The 20323-nt window shown below is 48.2% G+C and overlaps 1 protein-coding gene across 1 annotated transcript; it reads right to left on the bottom strand.

Annotated features, from left to right (window-relative positions):
• Nucleotides 1–6069: 6069 nt before the first annotated feature.
• LOC148005448 (protein NYNRIN-like) lies at nt 6070–13743 on the bottom strand. The gene is made up of 5 exons (XM_087555016.1): nt 12706–13743; nt 11976–12107; nt 10266–10365; nt 6468–10078; nt 6070–6333 (listed from the first exon to the last, which is right to left on the bottom strand). Exons 1-4 carry the CDS (start codon nt 13741–13743, stop codon nt 8574–8576), a joined length of 2775 nt encoding a protein of 924 aa, XP_087411142.1. The 3' UTR covers nt 6070–6333; nt 6468–8573.
• Between the last annotated feature and the right edge of the window lie 6580 nt (nt 13744–20323).

Genomic DNA, 20323 nt, shown 5'->3' on the forward strand with positions numbered 1-20323 from the left:
GCATTGTTACCTCGTTATTGCTTTCATTTGGACTTTTAATCTGGAATGAGCTATAATCCAGAACTGGAAGGCACACTTGTGATCCAGATCTTGAGGCTGGGAGACACAGGTTTTTGATCCAGCTCTTGAGGAACAGTGGCCTTGAAAAGCTTTGTCCCAGGCACGGTGATACACACCTTTGATTCCACCATTCGGGAGACAGAACCATGCAGATCTCTAGTCCCAGGTAAATCTAAGAGCAAGTTCCAGGACAGCCAAGCTTAGACAGTGAAGGAGTTGGAAAACAGAAAGCTGGTGATAATGTAATAGAACAAGGGGGCCATGTTCCAGCTCCTGCAAGCAGCAGAACTTGGTAGCTTTGGCCATGTGGCTCTGGCTTTAGAGTCAAGAATAGAGAGGTTACTGGGACAATTGATGCTGGTTAACTGGAGCTAAGAAATTAGCAGTGATTAAGAAGAGACCAGCATCACTGAGGTGAAATCTTCTGGGAAGTGTTTTCTGAGAACACAAAGAAGCTGTACCCCAGAGATAGCCAAGGTTGTACCTCGTGCTGCAGCTGTACTTGGTTATGTGTAAGACTCACTCAGGTGGTACTGGTTTTGAAGGCATGAAGGGGTTGAAAAGAAAATTATACGAATTCTAGGTTTAGAGATATAAAAATTAAAAGAATAAACCCCAAAAGGCCACAGACCCAGGGCTAAGCCCTGCAGCCAGGACTAGCAGGCCATAAAGATAAAGGAGCACAGGAAACACTGTCCAGGCAGGACTGACAAGCCATAAAGAAAAGGAATGCAGGAACCAGCCTGAGTTAATGGGACTGATTCATGGGACGTCTGGCAGGAAGACATCTCCCCCCAGCTCACTCAGGGCCATCCTCCAGACCCTGATAAGCCCCTGACTTCTAACACATACTCTTTCTGCTTTGTTCTCACTGCTATGTTTGAATGAGCCAATTGTATGTAACCACGCCAACCCCCCCTAGCCTTCTTTCTCTATATAACCCTCTGACTTTTGAGTTTCGGGGCCGACACCTCTGTCTCCTGCGCGGGATACGTGTCGGCCCGGAGATCTCTGTAATAGGTCTCCGTAATAAACCTCGCCTTTGCTTATTACATCCAAAATGGTCTCTCTGTGTCTGGGGTCCGCGATTTCCTAAAACTTGAGTAAGGGTCTCTCTGCGTGGGATCGTTCATAATGGGGGCTCGTCCGGGATCTTCGCGACCGCCCCAGACTCCGAAGACCCCTTGGAGGTGAGTTGGATGTTTGTCTGAGTGTTTCTGTGTGAGCGGCGCCGCATTTGTCAGTCTGTGTCTGTCTCTGTTTTGGTTCCGCCTTGTGTGTATATATGTGTGTCTTAGTACTGGTCAGTGTTAAGAGGGCAGATGGGTATTCCTGCCCTGTGGTAAGAGGGCAGATGTGTGTTCCTGCCTTGTGCTGAGAGGGTGGATGTGTATTCCTGCCCTGTGCTAGGAGGGTGGATGTGTGTTCTTGCCCTGTTCTAGGAGAGTGGATGTGTATCCCCACTCGGTGCAGCTGCCTTCGTGGTCCGTGAGGACCCCCTGGCTGCGGAAGGGGGGACGCCCCGGGCCCGCAAGGCTGCAGCCCCTGGAAGACGTTCCACGGGCGGAGAACAGTCGGGAGAGCCCGGCTGTGGACAGTCAGGAGGACCTGACTCTGGTTTTCTAGAACAAAGGAGATGGAATGCTCCTTTTACCTAGGCGGGAGTGGACGAGGAATCCCACTCCGTCAGAGGTCGAGTTCGGCTGCCTATTTAAGTATAGGCGCGGACAAGTGTGCTTGGTCGTTAGGACAAGAGGACACTCTGGAATCCTGTTGGGAGGTGGAATCAGATGGTCCATCTCATCCCAAAAGCAGCTAAGGGTAAGCTGCAGTTTGGGCCAGGTACTGAAGGTAACAGGCATCTGTAAAAATTGGTTATAAGATGCTTTGTCTTGGTCTCGTTTGTCTGGCTTGTTTTCTGTGGTATTGTCGAGTGTCTTTTTGGCTTTTGTTTCGTTTTTGAATTTTGGACTGACGACTGTGTTTGAATTTGGACTGACGACTGTGTTTAAAATCTTGGACTGACGACTGTGTTTGAAATCATGAAACTGTTTGCTTTGTTCGTCAAAGAGTTTTACTTGGTCCTCTTGGTGCTTAAGTTAAAAGTTAAAAATAATTTGCTTGAGAGAAATTGTTTTCTGCCAGGGAGTTTTGTCTTTCTCTCTTGAGCCTCCTCCCCAAAGAGAGAGGCCCCTCCCTTTACTCCCCTTGATCAGCCTAGCTGCTGTTAACAGTTGTGTAAACAGACATTAACAAAAACCTTGAGGAAGAAACCTCTCGTAAATAAAATTTCCCCAGATTAGGCCTCCAGTATAAAACAAGTATAGTGAGTAAGAAACTTAATTTTATGGACCCTGCTCTAGTGGCGGTGTGTTGGTTGATAGCCAACGTTAATTTTTTAAAACATAGTGTTTTATCTGTGCTTGTGCTCGCAACACACAGTAGGGGGGAGCGAAATTAGCTGCGGAGCTGCTACAGCGAGCATGGGGACTTCTCTAGTCTCACCCAATTTTTCTGGCTCTTCAGGAGCTGTTTAAAAGGAAAAGGCTTAAGGTAAAAAGAAACACTATAGAGAGATTTCTTAGTGAATTACTACACCTTGGTTCGCCATCTCTGGGAATCTCACGGTGGACAGCTGAGATAAGCTAGAAAAGGATTTAAATTTTGCTTGAGAGCAAGGAATCTTAAAGGCGGAGTTTCAGCCGGTATGGCACTTAGTGCGTAGCTGCCTAAAAGATCAGAAATGCTGTCAACAGGCTATAAAAAAGGGACAGGCTGTGTTAGAAATGCTACAGGAAGAATGATCTAAAAAGGCTGAGAGTGAGGTGGGGGAGGACTCTAAGAAAACAAGAACAAGAAAGGAATTTCTGCTTTTAGTGGCCAGACCTTCAACTCTTGCTCACAGAAAGAGAGTGCTCATTAGAAGTTCTTTAGGGAGCCTGCCTTATCTGCTGGCCCTATTCCAAGAGAGGAGTCAGTCTCCAGCATTAAATTACTTTTCTCACTGGTCATCATTAGCATGGAGAATGCCTTTGATCCTATCCCCACAGCAGCCAGTTCCTGCCCCAGTGGTCGAAATGTCCCAGGTTGGGGGACAGAGAAGCCCCTAAAATAGTTTCAAAACATCTACAACAAACTGTAAAGAACTTTGTTTTGTTTTGCCAGTCAAAATTTAGAATTCAGGCTTTGGCTGTGGCCAAGGTCAGGATTAATGTTTTCTTTTCCATGGGCCTTTAGCCCACTGAGAAAGTTTGGTAAAGGGCTGCTACTGAGGTCCTGAAAGCCCCAGGTGAACTGGTTACAATTCTTTTGTCAGCTGCTTAGTATCTAACACCCAGGTTCTAACATCTCTCCATCCTTTTGTTATTAGTTCTTACTGGAAGCCTAGTGCCATTTAGAGGATGGGTCTCTTGAGCGATAAAGCCACTGAGCTGGCACTAAAGGAAGGTACTCCTTAAGGGAAAATCTAAGTCCAGAGAGACAGCCGGTAGCAGATAGGCTGCCCCTCTGCTCACTTTTCTGTTTCACAGACACAAGGCCTTTTTGTCCCAAGAAAGCCTCCTGGCTTAGCTGTGTGACTAAATGCTATTTGCCCTCTTCAGTGGACCTCTATTCTCAAGATTCCCTTGTTTTCTCACCATCCCATTTGAGATGTTTGTTAGTAACTGTTACAGGTCTTCTTTACCACCGAGGAAAGACAGAATCCTACTAGAGGCCAAAAAAAGTGTTCCAGAGATGGATGAAAGGCCCTCACTTCTGCCTGCTCTCTTCAAACGCCTAAAGGTAGGGAGTGCCAGGTCTGCCACCAGGCTCCAAGGGTGGGTCTCTGAGGGGCTAGAAAATGCCCCACCAATCTGGCTAAGATAAGGAAAGGATATAAAGAGAATGTTACAGAAATTTAAAGGGTTAAGTTAAGTTGCTGAGAGTTAGTATAAGTTACAGAGAAAGTAAGGTTAAAAAAAAAAGAGATAAAAAGAACAAAAAATTAGAGAAGAAAAGAGACAAAAAGAAGAGGAAGTTAGAGAGCTAAAGAGAGATAAAAGATGAGAGAAGAACATATACTGGCCACAGTAGTTAGGGAACCTAGGAAGATAGTACCTGGCAACAGAAGAGAATTCCTGGCTAAAGATCAGTGTGCCTAATACAAAGAAAAAGGACACTGGGTCAGGGACTGCCCAAGAAAGAACAAGAGGGGCCACTGGAGAGCTTCTTGGTCCTAGAGTGCTGGACAGGGACGCAATGCTCTGTGCTCCTATGCCCCCCAGTGGGCCAATATCCAAAGACTTTGAGTGCAAGGAGCTACTGACAATGAACAATACTTATGGACTGCCCGAAGAACAGTGGACCTTGGCGTGGGCCGGGTAACCCACCCACTAATTCATGGTCATCCCTGACTGCCCCTATCCCTTGCTCATGAGAAAATTGCTCTCCAAATTGGCTTGCGAGGGCTAAAATGGCTAGATGAGGCCATGTATATACATATCTATAGACTGTGTATGTGGAGCTTAAGACCTGTCTCAGTACACCAGTAACTGATGCTGGGAGATGAATGGCTTAGTGCTTTTCTGCCTGGAACACACTGTTCCTGCCAGCCGGACACTAACAATTATCACCCAATCCAGGACTTAAACTGTGATAGAGTGGCTGATAGAGTGTCCCAAAAGATGGGACCACTGGTCAGCTGCCATGGACTAGATTCTCCACTGGTTGGGGACAATCTGGTCACCTTGCTGCCCAATCCGGACCTGGAGCCACCACAGCACGAGTGTCAAACACTGACAGAAGCCCATGGGTGGAGGAAAGACCTCTGGGACTGGCTGATTGACCCCTGCTGAAAGCCGAGGACCTTGTCCACAGACGGGAACAGTTCTCTTCATAAATAAAGGTCAGAGATAAGTGGGTGCTGCCATGGTGGACAACACAATGTCACCTGGGATGGCTGAACCTCTACCCCCCCAGCACATCAGTGCCACAGATGTCTTTGCCATCTCTTAGATGCCCTGATGAAGCCAACAACTGTGAGTACTATTCATTGCTCAGGATATCAGGAGGGAAGTGATTCAGTGACATGGGGCAATAACAAAACAGATAAAGTGGCTCGGGAAATGGCTATACAGAAGCCTATCCTGGTTACAGGCCTACAAGAAACAGCCACTGGGAACTGAGATTGGACTAAGGGATGGCCTCACTTAGAATATACAACAGAAAAAAAGGCCCAAATTGCTTAAAAGATAAAGGACAATGGCACACTTGAGGGGAAAGCTATACTCCCCAGAAAACAAAGAAAAGACTCACTTTGCCAAATACAGAAATGGACTCATTTAGGAGATAAGAAGTTTGTCCAAGTAGTTAAGGTATATATAATAGACTTTAAGATTTTAGCCAAGAGAGACAGTAAAAAATATAAGATATGTCAATAAGTAAATGCTTAACAAACAAACAGGACAAAGAGACCTAGAGAGTTTAATAAAAAGTCAAAGTGAACTTCACTGAGATAAAACCAGAAAAATATAATCACAAGTATCTCCTAGTGCTTATAGATACTTTTTCAGAAATAGATAGAAGCTTTCCTCACCAAACGAGAGACGGCCTCTACAATCATCAAGAAGATACTGAAAGAAATCTTCCCCAGGTCTGGAATGCCCAAGGTAATCTGGTCAGACAATGGCCTTACTTTCGTTGCCAAGGTAAGCCAGGGTGTGGCAAAATATTTAGAGGTCGATTAGAAATTACAGACCTCAAAGTTCAAGACAGGTAGAGTAAATAAATAGAACTCTAAAAGAGACCCTAAACAAATTGACCATGGAGACTGGCACAGACTGGGTGACACTCCTTCCCTCTTGCTCTCTTCAGAATTCAGCCTTACCCCCTTTGAGATCTTATATGGGGCCTCAGCTCCCCTGACTGTATTAGATGATGTTACTAAACCAACTGAAAAGCTCTCAGGGAGAACTTTCCCTCGGGATGGAGACCCTCCAACTTCAATGACCAGGCCGAGACACCACAGGATGCAATCAGCAAGAGGATTTGATTTATTGTCGGGATACACAGGTACCTGTGGGCGCTTCAGTCGCTCGGGGGACTGGCGCGCCCACGGAACCAAGGATGGGCTTTTTTATAGGATTTTGGGGAGCAGAAGCAAGCATACAGAAGCAGATGCATGGTTACAGGGATATCATTGGTGGATTCTAATGTTTCCTAGCTACCTTCCTGAAACATAATGGCTGACTCGGCCCCCAAAGGGTTCAGCCCGGGGGCAAGTTTCCTAGCTACCTTCCTGAAACATAACGGCTGACTCGGCCCCCCAAGAGTTTAGCCCGGGGGCAAGTTTCCTAGCTACCTTCTTGAAACATAACAACTGACTCGGCCCCCCAAGAGTTTAGCCTGGGGGCAAGTTTCCTAGCTACCTTCTTGAAACATAACAACTGACTCGGCCCCCCACCAGGGTGTGGGACCTCTCCCGGGGCTTTTTCTTATTGTCAGGTGCTCAACCGCAGTCATCCTGTTGCCAGGCCTTCAACCAAACATCTCCTGCTTGGCAGCCGCTGTATACTCAGTGTTCTAACCTTTCCCTGAACCAGTCATCTTAAGTACAGCCTTGCAAAATGGCGTTACTGCTGCTAAGCTGGGGTCTTTCATTCCCCCATTTTTTGCTAACTTTGAGTGAAATCTTTCACTCAACTTGGTCAAGAAATTTCTGTCTCTTGTTGTCTCAGCCTATGGTACTGCTGCGTCAGTACGAGGGTCTGAATGACTGAAAGTCTATCCCTCATGAACTGTACCAGCCTATTAAGGATGCAGGGTCCAAAAAGAAGAATTAGGAGAAGAATAAGTAGGGGTCCCATCAGGGTAGACAGGAGGGTAGCAAACCAAGGGGATCGGTTAAACCACCCCTCGAACCATCCCTGTTGGGAATCAAACAGTTTTTGTCTTTGGGCCAGGCGTTCTCGAAGCTTAGCCATATTATCTCTTACTATTCCAGTATGGTCTGCATAGAAACAGCACTCTTCTTTTAGAGCAGCACATAATCCACCCTCGCGGAGGAACAACATATCTAGCCCTCGTCTATTTTGGAGGACCACTTCAGACAACGATGTTAAGGACTTTTCTAATGCACTCACAGACTCTTCTATAGCTTTAAGATCTGCATTCATGGCTGCTTGTAACTGACGGAAATGGCCAGTTTCAATGAGTGCAGTGGTCCCGGTCCCTATACCCGCGGCCACTCCCCCCAAGGTGATTCCTCCTAGGAGTAAAGCTAAAGTCAGGGTGGCAGGCTCTCGTCGAAAACGAGTCTGTTTCTCAAAAAAACGAGTATATATACTCGGATTCATGGTAGGTGACTTTGGGCCAAATTTCTACTAATACACAATAGTCAGAGGATTGGTTGAGGACTGTGGCTGAGATACAGGGTGTTAGTCCGGTATTGCAGGCCCAGTATGTGCCTTTTGGGGCTGCCAGGAAGTAGTTCCCGATGGGAATCTTCTGAGTGGTGTTGCAGAGGGTCTGGTGTGTGGGGGGTACATTCCCCAAGCAGAGCCCTCGTCCCGAGACCTCGGGCAGAGTTAGTCTGTGGCTGGGGGTATTGGCACAACTGTCTGGGGCAGCAGTCAGGTTGGTGTAATTTCCAATGACTGCTACCCCTTCATAATAGGGCGGACCGGAAACGAGACACAACCAGCACTCCTGAGTCCTAAAAGGGTCTGAATAGTTGAGAGCCAGATATGCACCAGCCACCAAATTGAATAATCGATCCCCGGTGCCTGGCGATGGGGAGATCAAAATGGTGGAGCCCCCCGTTGTGGAGAAGGGGCTTGTGGGAGTACTACCAGGGGCCTGGGTGACCTTAGGCAATGACGGGGGTTGGGCTTGTGCCGGGAGCGAGGGAGGCTTCTGATCTGGTAGAACTGGGTTGGGTCCAATGGGTCGAGTGGCCAGGGGAGAGACTTGTCTATTTAGAGAGAACAGACCCACCGGATCGGTCCCTGTGACGTATAAGCGCAGGCCCCAAGATTTGGGCCCGTCCCAGGTCGCTCTTCTACCTGAGTCGGTGAAGTGGAGGACGAGGGGATTGCATTTCGCGTCCCGTTTACACAAGGTGTAAGGAGGCCGACCGTCTCGTTTCAGAGTTATCAGGTCCCAAGATGAGGATGGCTTCCAATACGCATCCCCAGTAGTCTCACATCCCCACTGGGCACAGTACCCACTCCCCGGCCCTCCGAACTGCCGGCTCACTCTGTGTCCAGGGCAAACGTAGATCTCTTTGCTGTGGGAAGCCGGACTGCAACCATAGTAGGTGGTTGAGGGATGCCAATTATGGGTAGTGCCAGGCTCCCACTTGTAGTCTATCACATCACAAAGGTCAAAGTATAAGGGAGGGAAGGCATCGGCCAGTGTCCCCCTTACGGAGGTAGCATTAGCCAGCCTTCCTGTCATGAGATTAGTGACTATCCAGGTAATGTTATAAATGTGGTGGGGGCTTATTCCCCCACTGACTCTAGGCCACAAAAGGACTAGGAGGAGCCACGTAGGAGTTTTAACTTTAAGGGGTTTGGAGTGCGCTGAACTCTCCATGTCTGGGGTGTAGTGTTGTGATTAGTCAATTCCTCAGACCGGACTGCCTTGACGTGTGATGCGTGGATCCAAGCTGCGACTCCGTCTACCTTTAGGGCGGTCGGGGTAGTCAGGAGGACGGTGTAGGGTCCTTTCCACCGTGGCTCGAGATTCTTGGTCTGGTGTCTGCGCACCCACACGGTGTCTCCAATCTGGAACGGGTGTGGCACCACCGGATGCTCAAGCTCGTCCTGGTAAGCAGCGGCCAAAGGTCTCCAGACGTCTTTCTGCACAATCTGTAGGGCCTGTAAATGGGCCCTCAGAGAAGGGCTGTCAGTGAAATCAGCAATGTTTGAATCAAAGAAATGGACAAATGGGGGTGGTGCTCCATACATTATTTCAAAAGGAGTTAGACCATGGGGGCCCGGGGTATTCCGGGCCCGATAGAGAACTAGGGGAAGGAGGGCCACCCAATCCTTTGAGCCAGTTGCAAGCGTAAGTTTGGATAAAGTCTCCTTAATTGTTCTATTCATGCGTTCTACCTGACCTGAACTCTGGGGTCTATAGGCACAATGTAATTTCCAATCAATCCCCAGCAATTTGGCCACCAACTGACTTACGTGGGAGACGAAAGCGGGCCCGTTGTCCGACCCCAACGCTTGAGGCATGCCATACCTGGGAAAGATTTCCTCGAGGAGCTTCTTGGTGACCATTTTTGCAGTCTCGTGCTTTGTGGGGAAGGCTTCGACCCATCCTGAGAAGGTGTCTACAAACACTAGGAGATACTTGTATCCATACATACCTGGTTTAATTTCAGTAAAATCAATTTCCCAATGGATGCCGGGACGGTGTCCCCTAGGACGAACTCCTTGTCCAATCATGGTCCTTCCCGGGTTAACCTGAGCGCACGCTTTGCAACTCTCAGTCACCTTTTGTATCGCTTTGTCCCGATTCAAAAACCACAGATTTATCTCTTCCCAATCTAGTAAGGTTTTCATCTTCTTAAACCCCAAATGGGTTAATTTGTGTAAAAAAGAGATCAATTCAAAAGTCATTTTTATTGGCATAACTGTCTTTCCTTTGTAGACCCACTGTTTTAGTTGAGGGTGGTAGATGGCCCCCATTTTTTCTAGGAGCTCTATGTCCTCATGGGCATAAACCCAACTGGTTTGTCCCACTGGTGGGGGCGTGGGTTGGTCTGGGCTATTTAAGGGTAAGATTTGTTTGCTCATGGCCACTTCTCGCGCCGTGGCATCGGCCAGCCGGTTTCCTCGTGCCTCTGGGTTGTGCCCCTTCTGGTGTCCTGGACAATACCTAATACTCAGTCTTTTGGGCAAGAATAGGGCTTCTAAGAGGGCCAGAATTTCAGCCTTATTTTTAATATCTTTACCCTCAGATGTGAGCAGCCCCCGCCTCCGGTAGATCTCCCCGTGGATGTGTGCCGTGGCAAAGGCATAGCGGCTGTCTGTATGTATACATTTAGCCTCTTACCTTTTGCCATCTTGAGCGCCTGAGTCAAGGCGATGAGTTCAGCCCGTTGTGCGGAGGTACCAGCAGGCAGGGCTTTTGCCCAAATTACTTTGTCCTCCGTAGTGACCGCAGCTCCAGCCTTTCGCTCTCCCTCTGCCAAGAAGCTGCTGCCATCCGTGTACCATGTGTGGTCAGCATTCTGAAGAGGCTGGTCCGATAGGTCCGGCCTGGTTCCATGTACTTCTGCGAGGATTTGTAGGCGGTCATGTTGTTCTGCCTCCTCTGGTAGAGGAAGCAAGGTGGCAGGATTGAGGGCGACTACGGGCCCAAACTGAACCCGTTCTGCATCCAGTAACAAGGCTTGGTAGTGGGTCATGCGGGAATTAGAGAGCCAGCGGTCTGGGGGCTGCTTTACCAAGGCCTCCACTGCGTGGGGTGCTAGGATGGTGAGTGGCTGTCCCAAAGTCAATTTTCCAGCATCCTTGATCAGGACAGCAATAGCAGCCACCATCCTTAGGCACGGTGGCCAGCCGGAGGCCACAGGGTCCAATTTCTTAGACAGGTAGGCTACAGGGCGTTTCCAGGGTCCCAACCTTTGTGTTAGGACCCCTTTAGCATACCCCTGTTTCTCATCGATGAACAGTTCAAAAGGTTTGGTAATATCAGGGAGACCCAAGGCAGGGGAGGACAATAAGGCCTGTTTGATGTTTTCAAATGCTTTTTGCTGCTCTGGTCCCCACTGGAAGAGCACCCCCGGTTTAGTGAGGGGGTACAAAGGGGCTGCCATTTCAGCAAACCCAGGAATCCAGAGGCGGCAGAATCCCGCTGTCCCCAAGAACTCTCGTAGCTGTCGGCCATTCTTGGGGGCAGGGATGCCGGCCACAGTCTGTCTCCTGGCCGGGGTCAGCCATCGCTGTCCATTAGCTGGTAGCCTAAATAAGTAACCTGGGTCTGGCAAATTTGAGCCTTTTTGGCAGAGGCTCGGTAGCCCAATTGTCCCAAAGTCTGTAAGAGGGATTCAGTTCCCCGTTGGCATGCAGTTTCAGAAGTGGCCGCTAGGAGGAGGTCATCTACATATTGCAGGAGTATGAGGGTGGGATGCTGAACCCTAAAGTCAGCTAAGTCCCGATGTAAGGCCTCATCAAAGAGCGTTGGGCTGTTTTTAAACCCTTGAGGCAGTCTTGTCCAAGTTAATTGTCCTGAAAGCCCTACTTCAGGGTCTTTCCACTCAAAGGCAAATAAGGGTTGGCTTTTCGGGCTCAGCCGGAGGCAAAAGAAGGCATCTTTCAGGTCCAAAACCGTATACCAAGTATGTGTAGGGGGCAGTGTACTGAGCAAATTGTAAGGGTTTGGAACAGTCGGATGAATATCTTCTACCCTCTTGTTGACCTCTCTCAAGTCTTGTACTGGCCTATAATCTCCAGTGCCGGGTTTCTTTACAGGCAGAAGAGGCGTATTCCAAGGCGACCGGCAGGGAACTAGGATGCCTTGATCCAGAAGCCTCGTAATGTGAGGCCTTATGCCTTGATAAGCTTCATGTGACAGAGGGTATTGTTTTATGGAGACTGGAGTTGCAGTGGCCTTTAACTGTATAATTAAGGGGGGCTGTTGGAGCGCCAACCCCATCCCACCAGTCTCTGCCCAAGCCAGTGGAAAATTCGTGACCCAAGTGCCTATTTCTAGGGATTGTGGCTTGTCCTGTCCCGGTTCATATAGTCTATATTCATCCTCTAATTGTAGGGTTAGAACTTGAAGGGGAGTTCCGTGGGGGCCAGTTATTTGGGCCCCTCCTTCCTCAAAATGAATTTGTGCTTTTAGTTTGGTGAGCAGGTCACGGCCCAGCAGAGGGTACGGGCAGTCCGGAACATGTAAGAAGGAATGGGTCACCTTACCGGTAGCCAGCTGAACCCGGCGGTCTGTAGTCCATCGGTATTGTTTCTCACCAGTAGCTCCTTGTACCCAGGCCGTCCGGTCGCTGAGTTGTCCTGAAGCTTGAGTGAGGACTGAATGCTGGGCTCCTGTGTCTACCAGGAAAGTAACCGGCTGCCCCCCAACTTTAAGCGTTACCCTGGGCTCAGGGGGGGACTCCTGGCCCTGACCTCCCTAATCTTTATCTAGAGCCAAGAGGGAGGTTCGTGGTCGAGGCTTTCGGGGTCCGCCAGGCTTCTTGGGGCACTCTCTGGCCCAGTGCCCTTTCTCTTTGCAATAGCCACATTGATCTTTATCCAGCTTCAGCCCCTTTCGAGCTCCCCCCCTATCTCCCTTCCTTTCTTGGCCCTGAACTATGGCGGCCAAGATTCGACTTAGTTCTTTGTTTCTTTTTTTATCTCTCTCTTCCCTCTCTCTGCGAACTCTATCTTCTTTTTCTTCTTGTGTCTCTCTCTTATTAAAAATCCTTTCAGCTTCTTTAAGTAAATCCTGTAATGTATAGCCCTGCAAATTTTCTAACCTCTGTAACTTAGTCCTGATATCTGGAGCAGCCTGCCAGATGAAGGACATAGAGACACTCGTCATTTGTCCTGGGTCATCTGGGTCATAGGGAGTGTACATACGGTAGGCCTCCTTAAGTCTCTCTAGAAAGGTGGAGGGAGTTTCCCCTGCTTCCTGTAATACCTGTTTTACCTGAGCCAAATTAGTAGGGCGTCGTGTAGCCCCTCGGAGACCCGCTAGAAGCAACTGGCGATAAAGGCGTAGGTGTCCCTTACCTTCGGCTGTATTAAAATCCCAGTTTGGTCTCTTAAGTGGGAATGCAGCATCAATTTCCTCAGGCAGCTGGGTGGGACGCCCATCATCTCCCAGAACATGCTTTCTGGCCTCTAGGAACACTCTTTGTTTTTCTTCTGAGGTTAAGAGAGCCTGTAAGAGCTGTTGGCAGTCATCCCAAGTAGGCTGGTGGGTAAGTAAAACAGATTCTATTAGGTCGGTGAGTGCCACCGGATCTTTGGAGAAAGAAGGGTTGTGTTGTTTCCAATTGTAAATGTCAGCTGCTGAAAACGGCCAGTATTGGGTCTGGCCACCGGTTCCCTGTCTAAGTGGAAAAGCCTGGGAGGTTGTATCTGGCATCACCTCGCGCTTATTGCGCAATCTCCCTGCGACAGGGGAGAAACCCTTATCAGACTGTGGCCCGGCAACTGATCTGGCCGGCAGCTCTGCCTCCTCCATTTCAGCCGGGCCTGTAGGTAAACGATATGGGGGAGGAGGATCTTCAGAGAGAAGATCTATGAGAGGGGAGTTTGAGTCTGCCGGGAGGACAGGTTTCTTAGAAGGCTCTGATTTAATTAGAGTGGGGTAGAGAGAGGAAGACGGGGCCAGCAAACCGGGCGGGGCTGAGGGGACAAGCTGGGGGTTGAGGGGAGGCCAATTCGGGTCCACGAACGGTTCCGCCCAGGGTGGGGGGTATAAGGCGAGACTCTCCCAAGTGATAATATAAGGAACCTGGTCAGGATGTCCGTGGACGACCCGATCTTTAACCTGTAAAATAATGATCTTATTAAATGTGCCATTCACTGGCCATCCGGCTCCGAAGGTGGGCCACTCGGATGTGCAGAGAGTCTGCCATTTTCCTTTTTTAACCTCGACGGACTGGTTGTGTGCCCGGTCGTGGACGTCTTTCCAATGATCAAGAGTGAGACTTAGGGGCGTTGTTAGGGACTGTCCCATGTTAGTTCTAAGGAAGATTAGAACACAGAGAAAACAAACAACACCAACAGTCAAACAAACAACAGACAGGCGTGCTGCACGGCTTTGGTACCAAACTGAAAGCAAAAAGTCAGATAGAGGTGGCAAAAGTCTGGGGCCCTCTGAAAGCCAAAAATACAGACAGAGGTGCCGTTAGTCCGGATCTTTCTCCTCTAACCAGAGTCCCAGATTGGGGCCCGAAAAGTCGGGCCCCTAGCACCCTTGGAACGTCTTCCAGGGCTGCGGGGCGAGAAGTCCGAGCTCGTCAGCTCCTTCTTCGTCCCGCCCAAATTCCAAACAACCTGGCTGAGCGCTCACAGAACAGACCTGGCTGAGCGCTCACAGAACCTGGCTGAGCGCTCACAGAACAGACTTGGCTGAGCGCCCACAGAACAGACAGAATAAGGTAGAACGAGACAAAATTAGACAGACAGACAGACGTCGGCCGGCTTACCTCCCAGTGGGTGGTCAGTGGTCCCTGGGTGGAGGATCTCCTTTCCCGGCCAACGCACCAAATGAAAAGCTCTCAGGGAGAACTTTCCCTCGGGATGGAGACCCTCCAACTTCAATGACCAGGCCGAGACACCACAGGATGCAATCAGCAAGAGGATTTGATTTATTGTCGGGATACACAGGTACCTGTGGGCGCTTCAGTCGCTCGGGGGACTGGCGCGCCCACGGAACCAAGGATGGGCTTTTTTATAGGATTTTGGGGAGCAGAAGCAAGCATACAGAAGCAGATGCATGGTTACAGGGATATCATTGGTGGATTCTAATGTTTCCTAGCTACCTTCCTGAAACATAACGGCTGACTCGGCCCCCAAAGGGTTCAGCCCGGGGGCAAGTTTCCTAGCTACCTTCCTGAAACATAACGGCTGACTCGGCCCCCCAAGAGTTTAGCCCGGGGGCAAGTTTCCTAGCTACCTTCTTGAAACATAACAACTGACTCGGCCCCCCAAGAGTTTAGCCTGGGGGCAAGTTTCCTAGCTACCTTCTTGAAACATAACAACTGACTCGGCCCCCCACCAGGGTGTGGGACCTCTCCCGGGGCTTTTTCTTATTGTCAGGTGCTCAACCGCAGTCATCCTGTTGTCAGGCCTTCAACCAAACATCTCCTGCTTGGCAGCCGCTGTATACTCAGTGTTCTAACCTTTCCCTGAACCAGTCATCTTAAGTACAGCCTTGCAAAATGGCGTTACTGCTGCTAAGCTGGGGTCTTTCACAACATATCATAGTGCCATAGTAATAATGATTTGTGTGCCAGGCTAAAAGACCTACAGGTGATACAGAAAGAAATCTGCTCACAGCTGACAGCAGCCTATGCCCTGGAGACCCCTGAGACATCCCATCAGTTCCAGGTCGGAAGCAGCTACACTGAGCCCAGACACTCGAGCCTCGCTGGAAAGGACCATACCTGGTGCTGCTGACCACCCTGACAGCTGTCAATTCTCAGCCCTCACCAGCCATGTACTAGCTGTTGGGGCTGAGAGCTGGGACCTAGAGGGAAATTCAGTCATGTTTGTCCTGGGTTCCATCAAGATAGGTGTGGGGATAGGCTTGATTTCTATTACAAATGATGTAACATTACATATGTTAATACTCCTAACACTTCTTGGGACTGTGCCTCAGGGATCACTACCTGTATAAGTTTAGAAGTTCTGAAAGACAGTCATGACCTTGGTGTATAGGTTCAGATAGTGTCCAGATTGGAATCCTGATGCTAAAGACTTAGTAAGAGACAAAAAAAAGGAGTTGAGAATTACTTAGGGCTAGGGCTATCTAGGTGCTACAAGGACAGCACAAGGACATCTGCTGTTGCCCTACAATACAAGGCTTATAGAGAATTCAGAACTGCCATTGACTCAGATATAAAAAGAGTAAAAGACTTTTTAGCTGACCTCCAAGAATACCTAACCTCCCTCTCAGAGGTAGTCCTTCAAAATAAGAAAAGATCAGACCTGATATTCCTTAAAGAAGGAATCTGTGTGCTACACTGAAAGAAAAATGTTGCTTCTATACAGACCATTCAGGAGTAATTAAAGACTCCATAAATAAACTTAAAAAAAGGTTAGACAAAGACAGAAAAAAAAAACACATAAGAGATGGTTCAAGAGCTAGTTTAGTAGATCTCCCTAGATGACTACCCTACTCTCTGCTACAGCTGGACCATTATTAATAATTTTCTTGGTTTTAGTTTTTGGCTCCTGCGTGACAAACAGGTTAATTGCTTTTGTTAAAAATCGAGTGGGTGCTGTGCGGTTGATGGTTGTGAGACAACAGTACCAGTCAGTTAAGACAACTGGTGAGACCAAATAAGACTTGATATCAAAATTCTAAGATTAGAATTATTTAATAGGAGAAGACGGGAATGAAAAGAAAATTATACGAATTCTAGGTTTATAAATATAAAAATTAAAAGAATAAACCCCAAAAGGCCACAGACCCAGGGCTAAGCCCTGCAGCCAGGACTAACAGGCCATAAAGATAAAGGAGCACAGAAAACACTGTCCAGGCAGGACTGGCAAGCCATAAAGAAAAGGAATGCAGGAACCAGCCTGAGTTAATGGGACTGATTCATGGGACATCTGGCAGGAAGACATCTCCCCCCAGCTCACTCAGGGCCATCCTCCAGACCCTGATAAGCCCCTGACTTCTAACACGTACTCTTTCTGCTTTGTTCTCACTGCTATGTTTGAATGAGCCAATTGTATGTAACCACGCCAAAACCCCCTAGCCTTCTCTATATAACCCTCTGACTTTTGAGTTTCGGGGCCGACACCTCTGTCTCCTGCGTGGGATACGTGTCGGCCCGGAGATCTCTGTAATAGGTCTCCGTAATAAACCTCGCCTTTGCTTATTACATCCAAAATGGTCTCTCTGTGTCTGGGGTCCGCGATTTCCCAAGACTTGAGTAAGGGTCTCTCTGCGTGGGATCTTTCACTCTCAGCTCCTCCAATGCCATGCCTGCCTGACTGCTGCCATGCTTTCTGCTATGATGATAATGGACTGAACCTCTGAACCTGTAAGCCAGCCCCAACTAAATGCTGTCCTAATGAGAGTTGCCTTGGTCATGGTGTCTCTTTACAGCCATGGTACCAGGGACTGGGGTATCACTGTGATACAGATGACCATGTTTTTGTTTGGAAGAATGTGGATTTGGGGACTTTGGATATAGAAAGCAGTAGAATGCTTTAAGTGGAGCTTAATGGGCCATCCTAGTAGAATAGGGCTTTGTTGCTGAGGGTGATTTGAACCATAGAAGCCTGGGTCTAGAGGTTTCAGAGGAGAAGAATTTCAGAACGTGGCTGAGAGAGTGTTCTTGTGGTATTTTGGTGAAGACTGTGGCTGCTTTTTGTCCTTGTCGGAAGAGTCGGCCTGAGGCTAAGGTGAAGAGAGTCAAATTAATTGCATTGACAAAGGAGGTCTCAAAACAATCCAGTTTAGACTCTGCTGCAGTTTAGTCTCATGAAGAGCGCTTTGATGAAGCCCAGCAAGCTTAGATAGAAAAAATATGAAATGTGTGGTTCAAGTAATAAAGGGCACCAGGAAGTGTAACGGAGCTGAATCCTGTGTTCAAGGAGACAACAGAACAGAAGTGTGGTGACCTCGGGGCAGGATCCCACCCAGCTCGGCTTATTGTTTATGTTTGCATTTGAACAAGGGATGGTTATATCATGTTAAGCATTGTTACCTCGTTATTGCTTTCATTTGGACTTTTAATCTGGAATGAGCTATAATCCAGAACTGGAAGGCACACTTGTGATCCAGATCTTGAGGCTGGGAGACACAGGTTTTTGATCCAGCTCTTGAGGAACAGTGGCCTTGAAAAGCTTTGTCCCAGGCACGGTGATACACACCTTTGATTCCACCATTCGGGAGACAGAACCATGCAGATCTCTAGTCCCAGGTAAATCTAAGAGCAAGTTCCAGGACAGCCAAGCTTAGACAGTGAAGGAGTTGGAAAACAGAAAGCTGGTGATAATGTAATAGAACAAGGGGGCCATGTTCCAGCTCCTGCAAGCAGCAGAACTTGGTAGCTTTGGCCATGTGGCTCTGGCTTTAGAGTCAAGAATAGAGAGGTTACTGGGACAATTGATGCTGGTTAACTGGAGCTAAGAAATTAGCAGTGATTAAGAAGAGACCAGCATCACTGAGGTGAAATCTTCTGGGAAGTGTTTTCTGAGAACACAAAGAAGCTGTACCCCAGAGATAGCCAAGGTTGTACCTCGTGCTGCAGCTGTACTTGGTTATGTGTAAGACTCACCCAGGTGGTACTGGTTTTGAAGGCATGAAGGGGTCATGTAGAGCAGTTGAGGCTTGGCACGGTAAGAGGTCAGGGAAAGCCATTGGTGAGGTGGAGCCTCAGTTTTAGTTGATGGCTCAGGACTGTAAGGATCATGCAAAGAAGTTGAGGCTTGGCACCATAAAGAGAGCCTATTAGAGGCTTTTGGAGAAGCCTAGTTGCAGGAGAAGACCCCACATATTGGAGATGCCAGTAGCATTGGGATGATCCCCAAGAATAGCAACAGCAGTGGAGTGGATCCAATCAGAGTGCTACAGAGGGCAGAGCTGGAAATGTGACCCAGGCCCTTTGGAGGAATCTAGAAGATCATGTGTGGATCTCAGACACTGGAACAGGAATTTGTAAAGTTGAAGTTGCCTTGGATACCCAAAGATGCCAGAGCCATGGGATACCTGCCTGGGAAAGCTGCTAACAGGGAGTGGAACCAACCAAAGAGAAAGAATAGTGTTGTCGTCAACAAAGCGGAAAGGCTTTGGAGATCTGAAGAGCGCTTCGACCTCAGATGTGAAGATGCAGTTTGGAGTTTGCCCAGCAGTTTTTCTGTCTTGCTTTGGTTCAATATTTCCTCACCGTGACATTTTGGAATGCTAAAATGTATGTCCTTCATGATGTTGGAAATATGTGATCTGATTTTTGATTTTGATTTCATAGGGGATTGTAGGTAAGAGCCTGCATGAAACTCAGAAGAGACTTTGAACTTTGGACTTTTAACACTGTTGAGATTATTATAGACTATGGGACTTTTGAAGTTGGACTAACTGTATTTTGCATTATGCTACGGTTAGATGTGGCCCCTGTAGACTGTTTTGTGTTTGGGCAAGCCTATGGGGGCCAGGAAGTGGAACGTGATGGTTTGAATATGCTTGGCCGAGGGAGTGGCACCCTTAGGAAATATGGCCTTGTTGGGGTAGATGTGGCCCTGTTGGAGCAAGTGTGTCACTCTGGGGGTGGTCTTTAGCCAGTCTCCTGTTTGCCTTTGGAATAAGAAGTAGAACTCTCAGCTATTCCAGCATCTTGACTATCTAGATGCTGTCATGCTTCCTGCCAGGATGATGTAAGGAAAATGTAAGCCTGCCCCAATTAAATGCTGTCCTCAGAGTTGGCTTGGTCATGGTGTCTCCTTACAGCAATGGAAACCCTGATTAGGGCAATCCCCCAGTGCAGTAGCCTGAAAACACAACCATGGGCTGTTGCTCCTTCCCTCGTGCCTGCATTTTTTTTTGTAGAGAGGATAAATTTGGGGTTGAAAGTTTTGTGGGTGGATTGGTGTCCCTACTGCTCCACTGGGTTCCTGCCTGGCTACAGGAGGTGGCCTCTTCAGATCCCATATCCCCAGTGTAGTGAGTCACAGTTAAGGTCACCCCATTGATTCTTGGGTGCCTCCCTTACCCCAGATCTCTGTCTTGTCCTAGAGATGCCCCCCACCTCCTCAACAGTGTCAGTTGTAGATTTCCATTCATTTTCATGGTCACTTGGCCATCTCTCCTGTCCTTCCCCACACCCAATCCTGAAACCCCCATTCCCTTCTCTATCCCACCTCCTGCCCAGTTCCCTCCCTGCCTCTTATGAGTATTTTATTCCCCCTTCTAAGTGAGATTCATGTTTCCTCACCTGGTCCTTCCTTCTTGTTTAGCTTCTTTGGGTCTATGGAGTGTAGTGTGGGTATCCTGTATTTTTTATGGCTCATCTCCACTTATAAGCGAGTACATACCAAGCATGTCCTTTTGGGACTGGGTTACCTCATTCAGGATGATATTCTCAAGTTCCATCCATTTGCCTGCAAAATTCATGATGTCTTTTTTTAATAGCCGAAGAGTATTCCTTTGTGTAGATATATCATGTTTTCTTTATCCATTCTCCAGTTGATGGACATCTAGGTTGTTTCCAGTTTCTGGCTATTATAAAATAAGGCTGCTATGAACATAGTGGAGCAAGTGTCTTTGTGAAATGTTGGAACATCTTTTGGGTATATGCCCAGGAATAGTATATCTGGGTCTTGAGATAGAACTATTCCCAGTTTTCTGAGAAACCTCCAAATTGATTCCCAAAGTGGTTGTACAAGTTTCCACCCCCACCAGCAGTGGAGCAGTGTTCCCCTGGCTACACATCCCCACCAGCATATGCTGTCTCTTGAGTTTTTGATCTTAGCCATTCTGGTGGGTATCAGGTGGAATCTCAGTGTTGTTTTGATTTCCATTTCCCTGATGAGTAAGGACTTTGAACATTTCTCTAAGTGCTTCTTGGACATTTGAGAGTCCT

Source organism: Rattus norvegicus, chromosome 6, assembly GCF_021556685.1.
Source record: "Rattus norvegicus strain SHRSP/BbbUtx chromosome 6, alternate assembly SHRSP_T2T, whole genome shotgun sequence".
NCBI lineage: Eukaryota > Metazoa > Chordata > Mammalia > Rodentia > Muridae > Rattus > Rattus norvegicus.

Bases quoted from the DNA above. Each gene is read 5' to 3' on its own strand.
- LOC148005448 (XM_087555016.1), bottom strand. From the start codon at position 13,743: ATGGGACAGTCCCTAACAACGCCCCTAAGTCTCACTCTTGATCATTGG. The intron at 12,108-12,705 runs GTAAAACAGGTA...CTTTCCTGGTAG, and splicing joins GCCCTACTAATTTGGCTCAG to ACACAGGAGCCCAGCATTCA. The intron at 10,366-11,975 runs GTAAGGTGACCC...TTCCTCTACCAG, and splicing joins CCGGGTTCAGCTGGCTACCG to AGGAGGCAGAACAACATGAC.